Below are 18,176 nucleotides of genomic sequence, written 5' to 3' on the forward strand. Positions count from 1 at the left end.
GTCCGCAATGCTGCAGATGATCTTTGCCTTCGCAGGGGAATGGCGGGGGATTCCTCTTTAGTGGAGGCTTTGCATGATGTGATTTTCACTCTTGCTCTCACAGGCTTGCAGGGCAAGGGAAGGTCAACGAGATCAAAGAAAGCAGAAAGCAGGGGTGGACCTGAACTACTCTGACCAAAATGGCAGGACTCCATGTGGTATGACAATGACTAAATCTGCATATTAATGTATGTATGTATGTAATTAACATGGCATCGACATTTTTGGGGTTTGGTGTTAATCTGTCAGAGAAATGCCATTCCTCACCCTCCTGCTAAACTGCGCGCTGTCCAGGCTATCCTCACCAACCAGCCATACCTGATTATGTACTGCCTTCTGCATGGAGCAGATCCAGAGGTAATGGATGTTAAAATGCTCAGTGTCTGTATTTTGTGTGAGAGTGGGACAGCAGCCAGTCAACTCTGTCTTCAGTGCACCCCTATCTGTTATGAATTTCATCCCAGGCCAACCTCACAGGAGACAAAGTAATTTAAGTCACATTTCCGCTTCCTGGTTTCTGACAGTGACAGGCTGCAGTGTAACTCAAAAGCAAAGTCTGAAAAGAAAAACACTCGGAGCTCAAAGGTCTGTACCGGAGATGTGCAGGAGATGCACTTACAATAACCGTTCCCTTCAAAATCATCAGGATTCATTTCTGACCTCTGTCCCCATGTCTATCTTTGGGAAAGTAGACAGTTAGACCAGTGTAAACGCTGTGTAGTGAGACGCACACGCTATGTACTGAGACGCACACGCTATGTACTGAGACACACACTCTATGTACTGAGACGCACATGCTTACACTGAGACACATGCATTATATACTGAGACACACACTCTATGTACTGAGACGCACATGCTTACACTGTGACGCACACGCTATACACTGAGACACATGCATTATATACTGAGACACACACTCTATGTACTGAGACACACACTCTATGTACTGAGACGCACATGCTTACACTGAGACGCACACGCTATACACTGAGACACATGCATTATATACTGAGACACACACTCTATGTACTGAGACGCACATGCTTACACTGTGACGCACACGCTATACACTGAGACACTTGCATTGTATACTGAGACACACACGCAATGTACCAAGACGCACACGCTATGCACTGAGACACATGCATTGTATACTGAGACACACACTCTATGTACTGAGACACACACTCTATGTACTGAGACGCACATGCTTACACTGTGACGCACACGCTATACACTGAGACACTTGCATTGTATACTGAGACACACACGCAATGTACCAAGACGCACACGCTATGCACTGAGACACATGCATTGTATACTGAGACACATGCATTGTGTACTGAGACGCAAACGCTATGTACTGAGACTACTGAGTATATAGTGTATATGTCTCAGTATATAGTGTTCTGTATATAGTGTGTGTGTCTATATACTGAGACACACACACTATACTGCCTGAGTATATAGTGTATGTGTCTCAGTATGTAATGTTCAGTATATAGTGTGTGCTTCCCAATATGTAGTGTTCAGTATATAGTGTGTGCTTCTCAGTGTATAATGTTCAGTATTTAGTGTACGCGTCTCAGTATATAGTGTTCTGTATATATTATTATTATTATTATTATTATTATTATTATTATTATTATTATTATTTCTAAGCAGATGCCCTTGTCCAGGGTGACATACAAAATACAAAGTGCAATCATACAGTACAGTTCAAAGCATGGTGTAATTTACAAATTCCAATTTAAACGTACAGGAAATATACAGTAAACAGTGCATCCTAGATTGTTAAAGTGCAGACAAGGTGTGAAGTCATCATTAAGAGCTAAGAGAAAGGGGGCATAGGGGAAATCAAAATAAACAATACGAGTACTAATAATGCAATGCAAGAACTATGACAGAACTTGTATAAGTGCAATTTTACAGGAGAATAAATTACTACATTAAAAGTACAAACTGAAAAGATGTGTCTTGAATAATCGCCGGAAGGAGGTCAGGGAATGTATTTATTATCTCTGTGTGTGTTGCTGATATCTTCGCTGGTTGATTTCTAAAGCGGACTGTTGTAGAGAGTCAGGAGTTGTTATCGATACCAAGTCTGGTCTTGACATCTGGTGGGGGACACCGAGTGTATCCATTCCAGCACAGGAGTGCGCTTGGGATTACAGAGACGGAGGATTGCAGGTGGATGTGTGTCACACTATGATGTATGACAGGGGTAGTCAATTGTTGTTTGTCAGGGTCCAAATTTCTTGATCTAAAGTCTAAAAGTCCAGACTCCAGAGGGAGAAAAAAACACACCTCCAAATTTCACACACAATTCTGTGAATTAGTCATTTAACCTGTTTATATATTTAGTACATTCATTTGACAAAGTACAATATTTAAATGTTAAGTAAATGTAAATATTAGTATTAAAACACTTCCAGACCACTTTTAATTGTTTAAATTAGTTAAAGATTATTGTAGGCATATAGATAAACATAATAGAAACTTAAGCATTTAATGTCTTAGATTAGATTCAAGTCTTTACTATTTCCCTTTATCACTTTCCACTGTCTGAACACTGCTTTGTGTGCTGTGACCCTGGAGTTTTCTTGAAAAGTTTGGAAAAATGGCATTAAAACGCATGTATCAACCGACATGGTTCTGGTGCTTGTCAACCACAGACTTATGTTTTGGTGGGGCTCTGTAATTGAAACGGGTGAGGATGCACAACTTTCGATTCCTGTGCCTGCTAGAAATATGCTTCATTGGAAATAAGCTGCTTCCACCAGGTCTACGTCTTTTCATCAGCACACTTCATCACGGGGTACAATTCATCACCAATCTTGGATATTCATCAGCACTGTGCTTTTTCAGTTACACACTACACACGCACGGCCTCTTGATTTAGATTGAATATTCTTTAATGACCTACCTTCTTTAAAACAGACTTTTGTCAAATCCTACAGTTACGGCAGTTGTAGTCTGCTTTTCAACTATTTCATTTCACCCACCCTTAGTTCTAATGTTTTCCCACACTTTAATTTCTCCTCTTTAATCTCAGTCGGCTTGTTTACACGGGTGCGTTCAAGTCGCGCAGTGTGAAGGAAGCTGCTTACATGACCTGATATTCCAGTAATACATATTGGGAGGAATACTTACATATGAACCAGCACGTGTACATAATGTGCAGTACACCAAGTGAATATCTGTAGTTTGTGGTCACTTAATGTAAGTCTTTGTCATTGTACATGTTGCATTTATTTTTACTTCTTAGTTAAAGTTATTTTGTAAGTATTTATTATTAAATAAGAATAATAAAAATTAGTAGAGAGAGAGACGGGAGGAGGCAATATTATTATGATTAATATTAATAAAAATAATATTAACTAGTCGAGAGAGAGACGGGGTCCAGGGGGGTGTTTAAAATTAGTTATATTTTACAACATATTTACATATTTTATTAACTCGAAATATGAAATACATATTTTATTTTTTACTTTATACAATGTGAAGTGCTTTGAAATGGATCCACCTGTCTATTAGAGCTGTGTACATCAATGCAGAAAACGCGCTTTTCAGCAGGGCTGTTTGTGTTGCATTTAGCAGCCTGCCAGTGTCTTTACTCCGTGTGCCCGGGCAGCTGGCTGACCAGTCCTGTATCGATGCTGAAGCCACAGCAGTCTAAACGCCTGTCCTGCACCAAAACAAAAGATTGGACTCAAAAGCACAGTTAGAAACTTGCTGAGCTGATCTGAGGACAGGCAGACGACTACCCCTGAATTAAGGTGTAGCCATTCAAAAATATGTATTTTTATATATTAGGTCTAATACATTTTTATTTTACTTAATTTTGTATACATTTACATTAGATTTCTCTCTTTTATGCTAATCATGCATAGTGTATACATTTCACTTTGATGATTTCTTTATTGTCCTAAACTCAAAACTACATCATTATGCTATTGATTTAATTGTATAACAACTTTGTATTGTAGAACAGTGCCATCTTCTGGCCAACACCATTAATTTCACATAGACAGCATAACTAGGATAACAACATAATGCAACCTATTATACTTTAAACGCAGAAGCTGATACTAAATATATTTTACCAATATCTTTTAAATACCTTTTAGCCAATGATATGCAGAATGGCCGCCCTGAGCCTTAATGAAAGACCACTGCTGGTGCTTTTGTTCTTAAAATTCCCATATATTTAAGGCTCCTAAATATATTCCTAAGCAAATGATAGGCTATATATACAGTTTCACAAACCAGTTGTCTGAGGTTTATTTCATTAGCACATTAGCCAAAGCTTTCTGATGATTGTAGCTAAACAGGAAGTAAGTTACTCCATATGGAAATGGTATACAAATAATAGAAATGACAAAACAACTAAACAACTGACTAAAGTATAGATCCCAGGATAGTCACTGACAGGTTGAAGTAAACGTGTTAGTCCAATTGTAAAGGGCCAAGTAGCCTGAAGAGGCACAGGGGCTTCAAACCTTCAACCCCCTAAACTGCAGCACACAGTCAGTCCGTATGGGAACAAACCCAACAGCAAACGGGACAACGCTCTTCATCAGCCGAGACGGAAACAAAACTACAATGCAAGACCCAACACAAATCACATTAAAAACAGTCAACTTTTATAAACCTGTAAAGCTAACAAAAATGGAATGGCAAAATAACAACCAAAAGAGCCCACTTACCGTGAGACAGGTTGTTGTTCATGTAGCCGATACAGCTGCTTTTCACACAAGGCCTGCACTCACGGAATAAACGTGCAGTGCAGCTGCTCATGAAGCAAACACACTCAGGGTTTCAAAGAAAATGTTTGATGTTAAGAAACTACCCGCTGTGTTTTGCTGACGTCATCAGTGCGCGTCCCTCACCGCCCTGCCTGCAGCGCACCTGCGCGGGTGACGTCATCGCCGTCTGCCTTCTTCAGCGACGCGCCTACGGTAACAGCGATAAACGGCCGGTTTTTACAATTGAGCAGATTGTGTTGAACCCACTTCTGAAAGCCCATTTGAAGCCCAGCTTTTGGGGATCCGCCTGAAAAACAGCGATCCCCTCAAAATCTGCCGACGTGGTAGAGAACCGACCGCCTCTGAAACTCACCCCATCAGAAGCCAGATCCCCGCCTGGGCCTCGACGTGGACCCTCATGGAGAGGCTCAGGGGCCACAGGGACCAGGGGCTCTACCTGCGAGTCCGTGGGGCTGGAAGCTGAGCTGAGTCCGCTGAGCCGCCACGCCAGCAGAGAGAGCCGCGCTTCTTTCCCCGAGTCCAGCTCGCCTTCATCGGCCTCTAATTGGCCTCTAATCCGTGTCTCTGACGTGGGGAAGTAGATGTCCGGTGTGAGAGAAGCGCTACTGTCAGCAAAGAGACATTATCTGTCAACAGAGGGTGTGATAGATGCACTACTGTAAAGAAAGATAAAGAATGTGTCACTAGAGCTGAAGACTGCATGAGATATAATTGTATCGTTGTTATAACATTTGACTAAAAGCCCGCCATGCTGTCACAGCTGAGAGCAGAGCTGATGCTCTTCTAGGCGCCGCTGCGTTAATATTGCAATTCCAGCTTGGTAATAATTCCTTTAGAGCTTCTTAGTTATTGACTCTTTCATAGAAGCTGCTCCAAGAGAATGTGGAATTTGGAATCTTCTTCAAAATAGTGCAAAACCCGCCACTGCAAGAATCGATTTTCCTCCCATTCCAACGGGTTACATTCGATGTGATGGAGCAGCTAATTAGAGACTCGCATGCAAATCGACCTGGGGCATCTGGGGAAATGTCTCTTAACAATATCACCCAGAGCCTTGATGCGTTTTGCAAATGTAGGGAAAAAATCGAGGCTAGGCCATTTTAAGTAGAAAAAAGCCCTTATAATCTTTGATAGTGCTGCAAGCTTGTGACAACACTCAGTTCAGGACATGCACACTTCAACGAACGACACTGGCACACGGATATCGCTCCCTCAGCTTGGCCTGTATGCCGTTTCCAGCTCCATCGTTTGATTGACTAGCTAGTATGCATGTGTGGTGCCTAAACAAGCATTTCCATATGCAGTTTTGCAGCCAGCTTATAAGAATGTGTGCGCGATGGGGCTGATGAGTACCTGCAACACATATTTGACTGGGAAACACAGAGCGCGAAGCAAACTAACCCCCTGCCAGGTTTACCATTCATAGATAATGTAGTGCTTCTGCGCAGTACTGTAATCGCTAAATGAAAGGAGGTCCTTGTTCTTTGAGGAAAAATGTAAAGGGGGCAGAAGAAAACATACTTACACGACATGAGTTTAAGACAAAGTGATTAGAATAATATAATACAAATTAAATTGATGAGAATAAAACTAGTTAGATAATGTGTGGCAAGTGTTTTGCTTTTCATAGCGGTTGTAACAGAAAGTGCACAATAATCAAACAAAGAGCTTTTTATATGTCTCTCTCTCTCATATCATCAGCAGCCTTTGTCAACTCACCGCTGGATGAAAGTCTTTCCAAGATGTTCCCATTCCCAGTCTTGATGTACAGCATCTCTTTTCCAGGTCATGCCAGCAAAGCTTCTAATTTAATCATCCCATATCTATCTATATGTGTAATGTCTCCCTCTCTCTCTCTCTCTCTCTCTCTCTCTCTCTCTCTCTCTGTGTAGGTGTATATATATATATAACAGACAACATATATCATGACAGTTGTTGAAAATGTATTTATTAGTGTGCAGGACCACTTTTTCATATAATGGCAGCTGTAAGACTAGGTTTCCTTCTGGAATTGCCTATTCTGGGTTCTGCTCATCTTCCTCTTCTGTGCATTATTCTTCAGTGGACTTAAGTATATTACTATGAAGCCATATGTGTAATATGACAAACAGCTGCCTTTTCACATTGATGTACTGGTATCTCCAATCCACATGCAAGACTTGTAGGAATTGGCTGTAATATGTTGCAGTTTTCCTTTAAGTACCTCACACGCTTACCAGTTCTCTACTATAGTCCATTAATGGCAGCACAAACCTTTTCCCATTACATTAAGTAATATTGTATGAAATAGAGAAATGCACGTATACAGAGGCAAACACATTAATGCATATTTCAGACAAAAATTCCCCCAACATTTTTGTCCCAACTTAATTAAATACTTTCCAAATGCCTCACTAAATTGCCCACCTCCAACAAATCAGACACACAAACACTAGCCCTTTATTTCTCAAAGTCTACAAAGAGTTTATTTAAAAATGTCAATATAGGTAACATTTTGTATTATTTATTTTTTTAAGTTGGTACAAAATTTGAATTTTGAAATGTAAGGCAAAAGAAACGAATAGCAAAAGTCCAGAGCAGGCAAAATAAAGTCACTATTTAGCAAGTATGAGGTCTAATTTAAACTAGCAGCTTTGTTGTATTAATTTTGTATTTCTCTTTATATCTCTACCTCAGAAGAACTAGTGGAAATGTGACTCTGCATTAGAAAATAAATATAGCTTGTTGACTTTTTTCACCGGTCACACTTTTAACACTGAAATATTGAAACAAAGACCTATTATATTTTCCATCATACATTGTATATATTTAATAAACATTTGTGTTTTGACAAATATATTTCTTTCTTTAGCTTCCTGCTTGAATAGCATTTTGTGTATAATGTGTGCTGCACATCTGGTCCAAGCAATGACGATGCCTGTCAAATAAGCATTAGTACTACCTTCCCAGGATGGGTCATTTATATCAGATTTTTCTTTGAGCAATACACAAGACTTTAATTTTTGAGGATTTTAATTCAGGGTAACAAAAACATAAAAACAAAACAAAACATTCAAATAAACAAACAAACAAAATTAATAAATGAAAGAAACAGGAAAATAATTAATTAAACGGTTTCAGATGGATAATATAATAGATGAACTACCCTATTCTCTTGACAACATTTTAAATACTATTTTGGTAATCCGTGATGTCCATACCTCAACATTTACTTTCTTTCTTTTTTTTTTCTTTTCTTTTTTTTTTTTTTTTTTTTACAAAAAGTTGTTTTCTGGGCTAGTGTACTGCAATATCATGAAGATGCCTCTGGATAAAAATAAATAATTAAGTAGATCAAATAATAATAAATAAATAAAACATCACTTTTCACAGTTCTAAATTATAATTAATACCAGAATTTTTATACCAGGTTTCCACAGGACAAATCATACTCAAGCCACTTTCTCTAGAAATATAAAATTTGATATAATTTTGAACATTATTCTACTGTGCTGCATAAAGTCAAGTCTATGCACTGGACATACAGATTTATTCTGAAAAAACAATTGTTCACAGTTTTAAAGACTTTATTTAAAGTATAAACAATTTTAAAACACTTTACATAAATTATTATTTTTTTGTCTGTGACTATAATTTGCTTACCAGCAAATTAAAATTAATATAAAAACCTTAATGAACAATTCTTACATATTTTACAAAAGAAAACAAAATGCCTCTTGCACCATTTTTTTTTTTTTTTTTATCTGGTGACTCCTGCATGATTGTCATAGAGTACTAGGAAGAAAAATAATAAATAAATAAGAAATAATAAAATAAAAATAAATACGTTTTTGATTATATTTTTCATTTTTGTTTTAAATGTGATAGTGTTTTCCTGATTTAAGTGTACAGTGGTGCCCATTTTCAACAGTGTGATACATCGCCCACAATTCTACTGCAACTGATACTTACAAAACTACTTCATCTAAGTAAATTACACCCTGAAGAAATGTGTTATCTGACACAATGTAATTTTTTTTCTCTTAAATAAAACAATGTATGACATTATTTACCGCAAATATAGCCTTTTTTTAAGGAATCCAGAGTTCTCCGATGTCCATTCAGTTCACTTTATCAGCAGTTGACATGAGGGCCTGAGACAGTTTGTGTGTTTTTATTTATTTAATTGTAGTTTTTGTTGTTACTTAAGAACTTTTCAGGCTCTTTGCCAGTTCAGTTTCTGTTTAGTTCAATGACAAGTTTATATTTAACTCAAGACATTAGCTCCACTTTACTATAAAAGCAGCCATCCTTGGACCTGTACTGCATCAAACTTAAGAAAATTCCGTTATCTTTTTAATTTGATTTAATTTAATTTAAATTTAATATTTTTTCATAAACCCAAAAAATCTGGGTGTTTTTTTTTTCTTTTCTAAAAAAGGGGTACTTGTATGTAACATTTTTATTTTCAGCTCTCATCAGTGCTTTTACAATTTTCAAAGAAAGTTTTTTTTTTTTTTGCCTATGGCAGTAAAGTTTTTTTTGTGTTTTTTTGTGTTTTTTTAATTTTTTTTTATGTCAGTCTCTATCGAGTCCCTATAGTGCTCAGTCTAGTACCCCACTTATGAATTGAATCTCCTTAGGAGAGGAGACAAGATTAAAAAGTCACTACTGACTGCTCCCGGACATGTTCAGGGTAAGGCCATTGCACTTTAGTCTGTTACCTCTTCCCCATTTCATTTTGTCGGAGGAACTGGATATTGCTGCTACTGTCTGCCAGTTCTGGGTATTGCTCCACTGGCAGGACATAATAGCCGTCGTATCCTTGTACCCTTCCGGTGTTCAACAGCTGCTGTTTTTCGCCATCTGTCCATAACCTGCTTCCTTCTTTGCCATCCCTCGCTTTCTGCTGCTCCTTCAGCCAGGCGCTGCTCAGAGCCCTCTGTCGAGCCTGGTCCAGGACTCGGTTTCTCTCCTCGTCCACCGTGTCCAGGGACGGACTGTAGCGGATGTTTAGGGACAGGGTGGCATGCCGAAACTCGATATTTGTAAACCTGCGAGTCCTGCCACTCACCAGAAGTGTCTGCTGCATCACAGTGACGTTGACCCCATTTTCCAGCAACTTGCGTCCACTGGTCATGCCCAAGGTTACCAGGTCGCTGTCAGCAGAGCCGATCTTCACAAAGTAATGGCTGTCTCGCCCCTCGATGGTGTAGTGTGTGCCTTCCAGGTAGTAGCCATTGTTCAGTACCACTGCGATCTTGCGGCTGTCTTCGCTGGCTATGTTGGTGATGCCTGTGACCACTTTGCTTTCTTTCACTGCAAACATGATGCCCTTCCCGATGATTGGTATATTGGTGCCAAACCAGTGGCCAGGCTTGTCCTTCTTTCCTACTCTTCGGTCCTTATTCAGTAACCTCCCTTCCAGAGCCATGAACGCCAGATTGTGCCTCTCTGCTGCTTGCTGCACACCAGTTATCAGCTGGAACAAAGCAGAACTTAGTGTTATTTCTGCTGTGATTTTCAACAATTAATGGCAACACACAAATGTAATATCTCTTATTGAAAACAATAATAATATTAATAACAACAACAATAATAATCATACTAATAATAAAAGGTCTCAACTTGCACTCAGATTAAAGGATTTACTGGTTGAGTCATTTTAGACCCTAAAGAATTCACCGTAATTGCTCTGTTACTTCTGTGGCCTTGGGTTTCATTAGTATCTAGAATCTCACAGAAAGAACTTCCACTTGGAAAGAAAATACAACACTTCTGAATTGTTTAGAAAGTTGGCCAGTGTAGTTTTGGACGTTGGCCACTGAAGTCATTCTCATTGACTGATGTAAAAGTTCCAATATCTGCGAATGTCAGCAGAGATGGGAAAGCCTTTTCTGCCTCATAATGTCTGATGCATCATCTAATTTCAACATTGTGCACATTCAACACAGCTGTACGCTATATATATGTGGAATATGATTTATGTTTAATGGAATGAATCACATGCAACTCCTGCAAGGGATAACATCACAAAGACACACACTGTGCAAGATGCTTCTGAAGTTGTCTTGAAGGTGCTGTCAAGAGCTCTAAAGAAAAATAACGGGCAGCTTAACGTGGCACAAAGACTGAACTGGATGCCTGAGTTCCACTGGCTTCTGGAACTTGACAATATTCATGTATCAGTAAATGAGTTTTTATGGAAACACTAGTAAAGTATTTCATAATCCACAACTTATTAAGGCCAAGACTGAGGACTGAACTGTCAGTCTTTTGGTTCAAAGGTGGAAACGCTGTCAACTGAGCTAAGAGGGCTAGCCTGACTTTTCACTGAGCCGACAGACAGAAAGATAACAGCCAGTTAACAGATTTGTAATATACAGAGATATGGGCTACCTGTCCATTTTCACAGTCCTGACTCTCAAGCAGCTCATAGGGCGGATCCACAAAGTACATTGTATGCTTCGGGAAGCCGGGTATGATGTTACTAAGCTGAAATCCAAACATCACCAGCCAGCTCTTCACATCTGTAAGACAATGACAGAATGTAGTGAGTTCATAACATTTTACAGTTTTGAGATTTGATTTTCAAAAGGTCCAACTGTACCAAGCCTGAAAATGTCACATTGTAGTAGGCCTATTTTCTTCTCTTGTTTTTAATTATTTGTTACTGCTTTTTATGGTAAAAACTGGTAGCAGATAATTTATAAGTTTGTTTACAGTGAAATCTGCTTTAAAAACACAAATCACAGTCCAGGGCAAAACTGAAGTAATAATTGAATATTCTGCATATTGACAACATATTACAATTTGCATTTCATGGGGCTTTCCATACTCTTCAAGGTTTTACTTTTGAAATGAAGTGAAAAACAGCAACACCAACACCTCACCTGTGACGTAGTTCTTTACATCCAAAACATCGCTTAGTGGGTTGTTATTTTTGAACATATACAGATTAAAGGGCGCTGGCTCCTTTCCAATTTTCTGCCACAGGGTGTAATCAGGGGCTGTCCAGCGGCCAGCAAGCACATCATAATCCCTCTGCATGAAGTGCACCAGCTTGGTGAGGGGGTCGTAAAGGCCCCCATGAAAGCCCACCACTAACTGGAATTCAGGGTTGGAGTCGTGGTAGATTTCACCGTAGGCCGTGTACTGGAGCTGTTTGATCATCTGCCCATTGCTGCTGAAAACAGCCAGGGGTGTCCCAGTGTTGTCCGAGGCAATGTAGTACTCTTCTCCACTGCTGATCTCCATGGCGAACAAGTGGCCTTGCAAGTCATAGTACAGAGAGGTGATCTCTGAGCTGGAGTGGTTGTAGACATGGGTCACCCTGGCGGGGTTGTTGAGATCGGCGTAGAAGAACTGAATGTGCTGGCCGACGTTGGTCTTACTGGACACTCTGCGGCCTAGTCCGTCGTAGCGGTACTGGACACTCCAGCCATTGGTCTTGCTGTAGGATCGCACCAGCAGACCCTTGGAGTTGTACTCGAATATATCTGACCCACGCTGGCAGAGAACGCCATCTTCGTCCAGCTTGTACTGCATGTCCCCCAGGCGAGTGATGCGGTCCCTCAGGTCGTAGCGGAGTGGCAGCAGACGTGCGCTGTTGCCAGGGTTCAGCAGGTGCAGGTTCCCATTCAGGTCATAACTGTAACGCCAGGTGGACCATTCATTGACTTTGACCCCATTCAGCTGCCCGTCTCCGTCGTACTCGTAGTTGTACTGCGTGGTATTGGCATAGGGGCCGATCTTCAGCTCCCGCTTGATGACTCTCCCCATGTTGTCGTATTGCACCGTCATCCAATACATCAGGGAGCGGAAGATCTCATACTGGACCTCTTTGATGCGTCCGTGGGTGTCGAAGTGCTTGCTGAGGGTCATAACGGCTGTGGTTATGATCTGGTTGATGTCATAATAGATGACCCCAAATTTGCCAAAGTGCTCCACCTTCCCAGAGATCTCGTCATAGCGGTACAGATCCACGGGAAGCGGTGTCTCGCTGATGACGGGCTTCATGCTGGCGATACGGAAACTGTTGTCGTGGTAGGTGTAGTCGAAGCGGGCGTTCACCATGCCCTCTTCAGAGAAGCGGTAGATCTGTTTGTCGATCAGGGGGCCGATCTTCCGGTAGCGGATGGTGCAGGAGAAGCCGCCACTCTGCAGGTTGACCATTTTGAGCACCCCAGTGGTTTCATCATAACCAAAGGTGACCGCCGTGCTGTCATACAGGACTTCGGACAGTTTTGACAGCTTGCCGTATTTGTAGAACACCTTTCGGCCCGTCCCTAAGTAGAAGGTGTTCTGGAGTTTCCCGTCTTCGCTGAAGTCATAAATGACAGAGGCATTGCTCTCTGGGGGATTGTAGATGTTCCGGATGTAGCCGATTGAGGTGTGAGTGGACATGGTGTGACGAGCCACACTGGGCATGGTGACAGCGATGACACGACCGGAGGCATCGAACTCAAAGATGTACTGTCGCTGGCTCTGTAAGAGGAGCACCATGGACTGCAACGAGAAAGATCAGTGATAGTGCAACAGTGAAAGCACAGGAGCCAAAATGATACAGAACACACGTAATAAGATGTGAGGTAGTCATTTCGTACAGATTTCAGACCATAGATTCTAGATGAGTAAATGTTGTTTTAAAGCTGTTTTCTGAACTGAAGGAAGCTTGGAAAAGTTATAACTTCCACTGACAACAGTTGTGGCCTCTACATTAAACTCAAGAGGAAATGAGAGGAATGAGGCAGTTAGCCAACAGAGCACAGATTTCCCATTTTATTTCTAACAGGGATGACGGCATGTAAGTAAGCAGGACCAGCCCCATTTATTGCCTGATAAGCAATACCACAAATCTTAAAGTATATATTTTCTCTGACAGGTAGCCAATAGAGCTCCTTCTGAACTGAGGTGATGTGATAATGAAATGGTATTTCAGTCACCAGTGGGGCTGAATGGTTTATATCCTCAGTTGTTTAAGGTGGACTTGCTGTGTTTATTGCAGACCTTCGAGCACACTCATCTTTCATCATGAAACTTTACACTGTGAACATGATACATTCAACACTGCTTCACTAAAATGACCAAGACAATGATTTAAGACTGTTTTAATTACTTTACATAAAAAATGTCTAAAATATGTTTTAATGTCTCTCATATCATATCAGTTGTCTTTTTTCATGCTATTTTAAATTAAATAAATGATCAAAATAATTAGTCTAAAACAGTTTCCAATAAGGAGTGTCCCTAATACTCTAAAACTCACCTTCTCCAGGTAGCTATAGCTCCATATCTTGCCGTCGACGAAGGAGCGAGACAGGATGCGTCCCAGGCTGTCATACTCTGTCCTCTCACTCATGCTCCCACGCTGCAGGCCCACCAGCTGCCCGGTGGGGGAATAGGACACGTTGACCACGGCCAAGCTACTGCTGGGCAGCCACATGGAGGGCCGACCCTGAAGATCATACATAATCCTCAAGGTGAACTTCCGGTGATCATCGTAGATTTTCTCTGTACGGGTGTTTCGGTCAAAGTCAATCGACAGCAGGTTTCTTCCGTGGGCCTGTTGCATATTAAAAACATATAGGACAATTTCCATGATTAATGAAGTTGTGTGTGTGTATATATATGTGTGTATATATTAATCAGAGGTGATTCAGAATGCTTTAATTTATATATTAAGCATTCAATGTTGTCCTTTTGCTGTTTATTTCCTCTCTGTTTGGGGCAGCTGTGCAGTTCTTTTGGCTCTCTATCCCATGAGACTTGCTTGTTCTTGATCCCCTGCCACACTTTGTATACCTGTCACCATCTGTCTTAGCAAGCAGACCTTAACAGTAAGACTCACAGAACACTTGCATGACTATCTACTATATATTCTACTTGGAAAAAAAAGACAAACAAACCAAGGACAAACAATCCTTTCTGGATTTAAAGATGGGTAAGCAGGACATGAAAATGGAAATGGAAATGAATCAGAACTCCAGAACATATAAGAGAAAGCAGCTGCTGACCCGAAGCTTCCTCCCGAACACGATGACCTTGCCCTTGGTCTGCTCCTTCCTCAGACGCCACTCGATGGAGTTCAGCCCGTTCTCCATCGGCAGGGTGATGTTGCGCCGTCCTATGGTGGGGCTCACTGTGCCAGCTAGGATATGAGGCTCTGTATGGAAGCTGATGCCCATGCCATTCGCATACATCACGCGCAGTGTGCCATTGTTACACAGCTGGTAACTGTTCCTAACTTGGTCTGCAAAAGAAAACAAATAAAGAGTACGTCAAGGCAAAATATTCTTCTTTGAACGAAGGCAACCATAAAATGAACAACTGTATAAGCAAACAGTTTACATCAGTTGATACTGTTGCCCCCAATAGCCGTGAAAATGACTGCAGCATAAAGTGTAACTATTAAGATAAATGACAAACAAAGCATTGGGAAGTAAGTCACGCTAAGTGTTTGTCTCTTAGAACGTAACATTGTTTTAAAATATTTTGCAAACAGTTACTAGTGCTTTGTCTAAGCTTTATTGGGCTTTCAAAGCTTCTAAACAAACTATCAGCAAATTAGTAAAATAATACATATTTGATATTTTATGATTGCATCAAGTTTTTGCTTGCAAGGTAAGCAAGCTGTCTTTTCTCCCAAATAAGCAAAAATTTAATACCGTACATGACAAAAAAAAAAAAAACTATTTCATTTATACAGAATAATGAAGACATAGATTGCACACAAAAAACAGCGATAAACCACATTTTCAATGGAGCTCTGTGTGGATTGCAGTATCCTATTAACTAACTGGAATGATTTTGAATGGTACGAAAGTGCTTCTCTGGATATTCCAGGGTATTTTAACTAATGTATCCTTCAAGTTACACAAAAGAGCAGGAAAAGCAGATTTAGTAAGCTCTTAAGCACAGATTTATTTCCACAAAGCACTATGTGGAATTTCCAAATACGATAAAAATGACTTGTGGTTTAAGGTAGCCAAATAGCTTTTTTCCTTTAGTAGCCCCTAGGGCAGATTTTCATATAAATCTTTAAACTTTTTATTCTCCGGGCACCAATAAGTTCCAGGCCCACAGAAGTTTGAATTTATTTTTCTGTCACAGCACGGGGGAGGTTGGTGAAAAAATGTAATAATTCTTCTTCGTTTAAAAAACAACAAAATAAGCTTAGGGAGCAAGCTGTGTGGGACACAAAACAGCACACTGCATGGGCAGAAAGAGACAGAAATTAAAATTTACTGTATTGCCCGTAATTAATTTTGTTCAAATGACATTTATCAAATACATACTCAGAGCACATTCCTCAGTGAAGGCCGAACAATGTTAAATGTCAGAACTCTATTTCATCGGCTATGACAGCCAGGACAGCTAGGATTTAAGGAACTGCTGGAATGATACATCAGCATCCTTTGCTCAATATCAGAGTTGATGAGAGGACTTTGAACTGAGATTTTCTCGCCTCAGAACGGACACCGGGTCCCTGTAGATACACATCCAAAGCTCTCTGAGCCACGAGTTAAACATGCTGATAAATTTATTTCAAGCTGCCAAGGAATTAATCACTTTCTCACAGACTGTACATTTTCTCACTTTTCCTAGCTTAAATGATAGCTATGGTATACTTTTTTGATGTGAAGTAGTTTAAAAGTTTTTTTTTTTCGTGAAATTGGAGAAATCTGAAAGAATGCTTAACCTCCAACATACATAAGGTGCTCGATTGCGACGCAAATGTAAATTTGTTTTCTAAAGGGAATACGGTTATCACAAACGAGGCCGGTTTTTCTCTCTCTAACCTTGAACCACGGTGTAGGAGGCCTCCACAGAGGAAAGGTTCGTAATGACGGTGACATCGTCGTCCCGGTTGGAGTTCTCAATGTCGATGTTGATAGATTTCTCCATTTCCCGATGCAGGCTGGTCACCACGCCCGTAGGGTAGGTCACATTTGTCAAACGCCCCTCAGTGTCATACCTATCAAAATAAACCTTTGATCAATAACAGCATTTTTATGGAATAGAATTGCTTTTTTTCACTTTCTGTTGGTACAGGAAATACATCCTCATCTATACACATGACACTAACTGGATAAGCATTTAAGCAATGGGTTGAAATTTATTTAAGCACTGGGCTGATTACACATTTTATACTACCTATCCACTTTGCCCATCTATTTATCCGTATATATAGTCAGCACTGAAACACTACTGGCTTTAAACAAGCGATGGAGAACAGGAAATAAAAATATCTCCAATTGATAATCTTGTTGCTTGTAAACTGTCTTTGGTAAGTAAATTTTTGAACCATTTGGAAATCATCAGGGCTGTAGAAATACTCTTTATCAACACCCCTGGAGGAATAATGTTCAACATAATCAGTTACTTGACAGTTCTACCACCCGCCAATCCCCCGCACCCCAAACCCCATCGTAATAGCACCTGCAGCTATCTGCAGATATGTTTGGGGCTGTAAATGCTGAGGAGTAAAGGAATAAAATTGAGCTAGGCCTGAAAAACTTCATAGAAATGGAAAACAAGCGGAAAATACTAAATAAAATAAAATCAAAGTGCATTGAAGTTTTGGAAACTTTTTGTGCGTTCTTTTCAATCAGTTCTATGAATACATCCTGAGCAGCATGACGTTCTTTAAGTGTGTTTGTGTAGTGCAAACACAAAAGCAAAGACACTGCAAATGTCAGGGCAATTATGCAAATATCTCAGTTTATGAATACATTTATTTATGAAGAGGTGATATTCTGAAATATCAAGTTAAATACAGAATATGAGCAATGAAAAAATGATTACATGGTAAGAATATTTTATAGGTAAAAATATTTTTTTTTCCCCTAGGTTCAACCGAACAAAAAGCGCTAGAATCCGCTCTATGAAGAAACTCAAGGTCTGGATTTCATGTAATACAAAAGAGTGCCAATAGATGGCAATCACGCTCTGCACAGTCCGTGTGCAGTCTATTATCAAAGGAAAGTGCATTAAAAAATAAAATTAAAATAAATAAAACATGTTGAATTTAAAAAGCACATAGGCTGGATCAGATAATGAACTCCTATAGCTTTTTTTTTGATAATTCATTCATATATGCACTTTCTGGTTTTATGCCCACAGGCTAACCTGTTCTGAAACTGAAATAGCTACAGGCTTCCTTACGACCATTTTCCCTTGGTCAGTGAAGAAATCGTGTTAGGATAAAACAAAAAGGGTTTACTTTAATCCCCATCATCAAAAATAAGACTTACTCTACTGCTACAGATGACTGAGCAGTTAAAGTGAGATTTTGTAGACATTTGAAAGGTAAAGTATTGTTTTTATTTTGAAACTCTTAATGACAGTGATCATGTATTGTATGTCTATAGTACATTCTGCAAC

At 39.9% G+C, this 18,176-nt stretch overlaps 1 protein-coding gene across 1 annotated transcript in view; it reads right to left on the reverse strand.

The window, feature by feature from the left end:
• Positions 1 to 9,326: 9,326 nt before the first annotated feature.
• Positions 9,327 to 18,176, reverse strand: part of LOC136763088 (teneurin-2) — a 213,857-nt gene continuing 205,007 nt past the window's right edge. Inside the window, exons 23-28 of the mRNA XM_066716811.1 lie at positions 16,592 to 16,767; positions 14,807 to 15,042; positions 14,059 to 14,355; positions 11,684 to 13,298; positions 11,190 to 11,320; positions 9,327 to 10,272 (exon numbers count right to left, since the gene is read on the reverse strand). Coding sequence (XP_066572908.1) covers positions 9,511 to 10,272; positions 11,190 to 11,320; positions 11,684 to 13,298; positions 14,059 to 14,355; positions 14,807 to 15,042; positions 16,592 to 16,767 — 3,217 coding nt within the window. The 3' untranslated portion in view covers positions 9,327 to 9,510. The remainder of the gene's footprint in view (positions 10,273 to 11,189; positions 11,321 to 11,683; positions 13,299 to 14,058; positions 14,356 to 14,806; positions 15,043 to 16,591; positions 16,768 to 18,176) is intronic.

This window comes from Amia ocellicauda, chromosome 11 (assembly GCF_036373705.1).
Source record: "Amia ocellicauda isolate fAmiCal2 chromosome 11, fAmiCal2.hap1, whole genome shotgun sequence".
Classification (NCBI taxonomy): domain Eukaryota; kingdom Metazoa; phylum Chordata; class Actinopteri; order Amiiformes; family Amiidae; genus Amia; species Amia ocellicauda.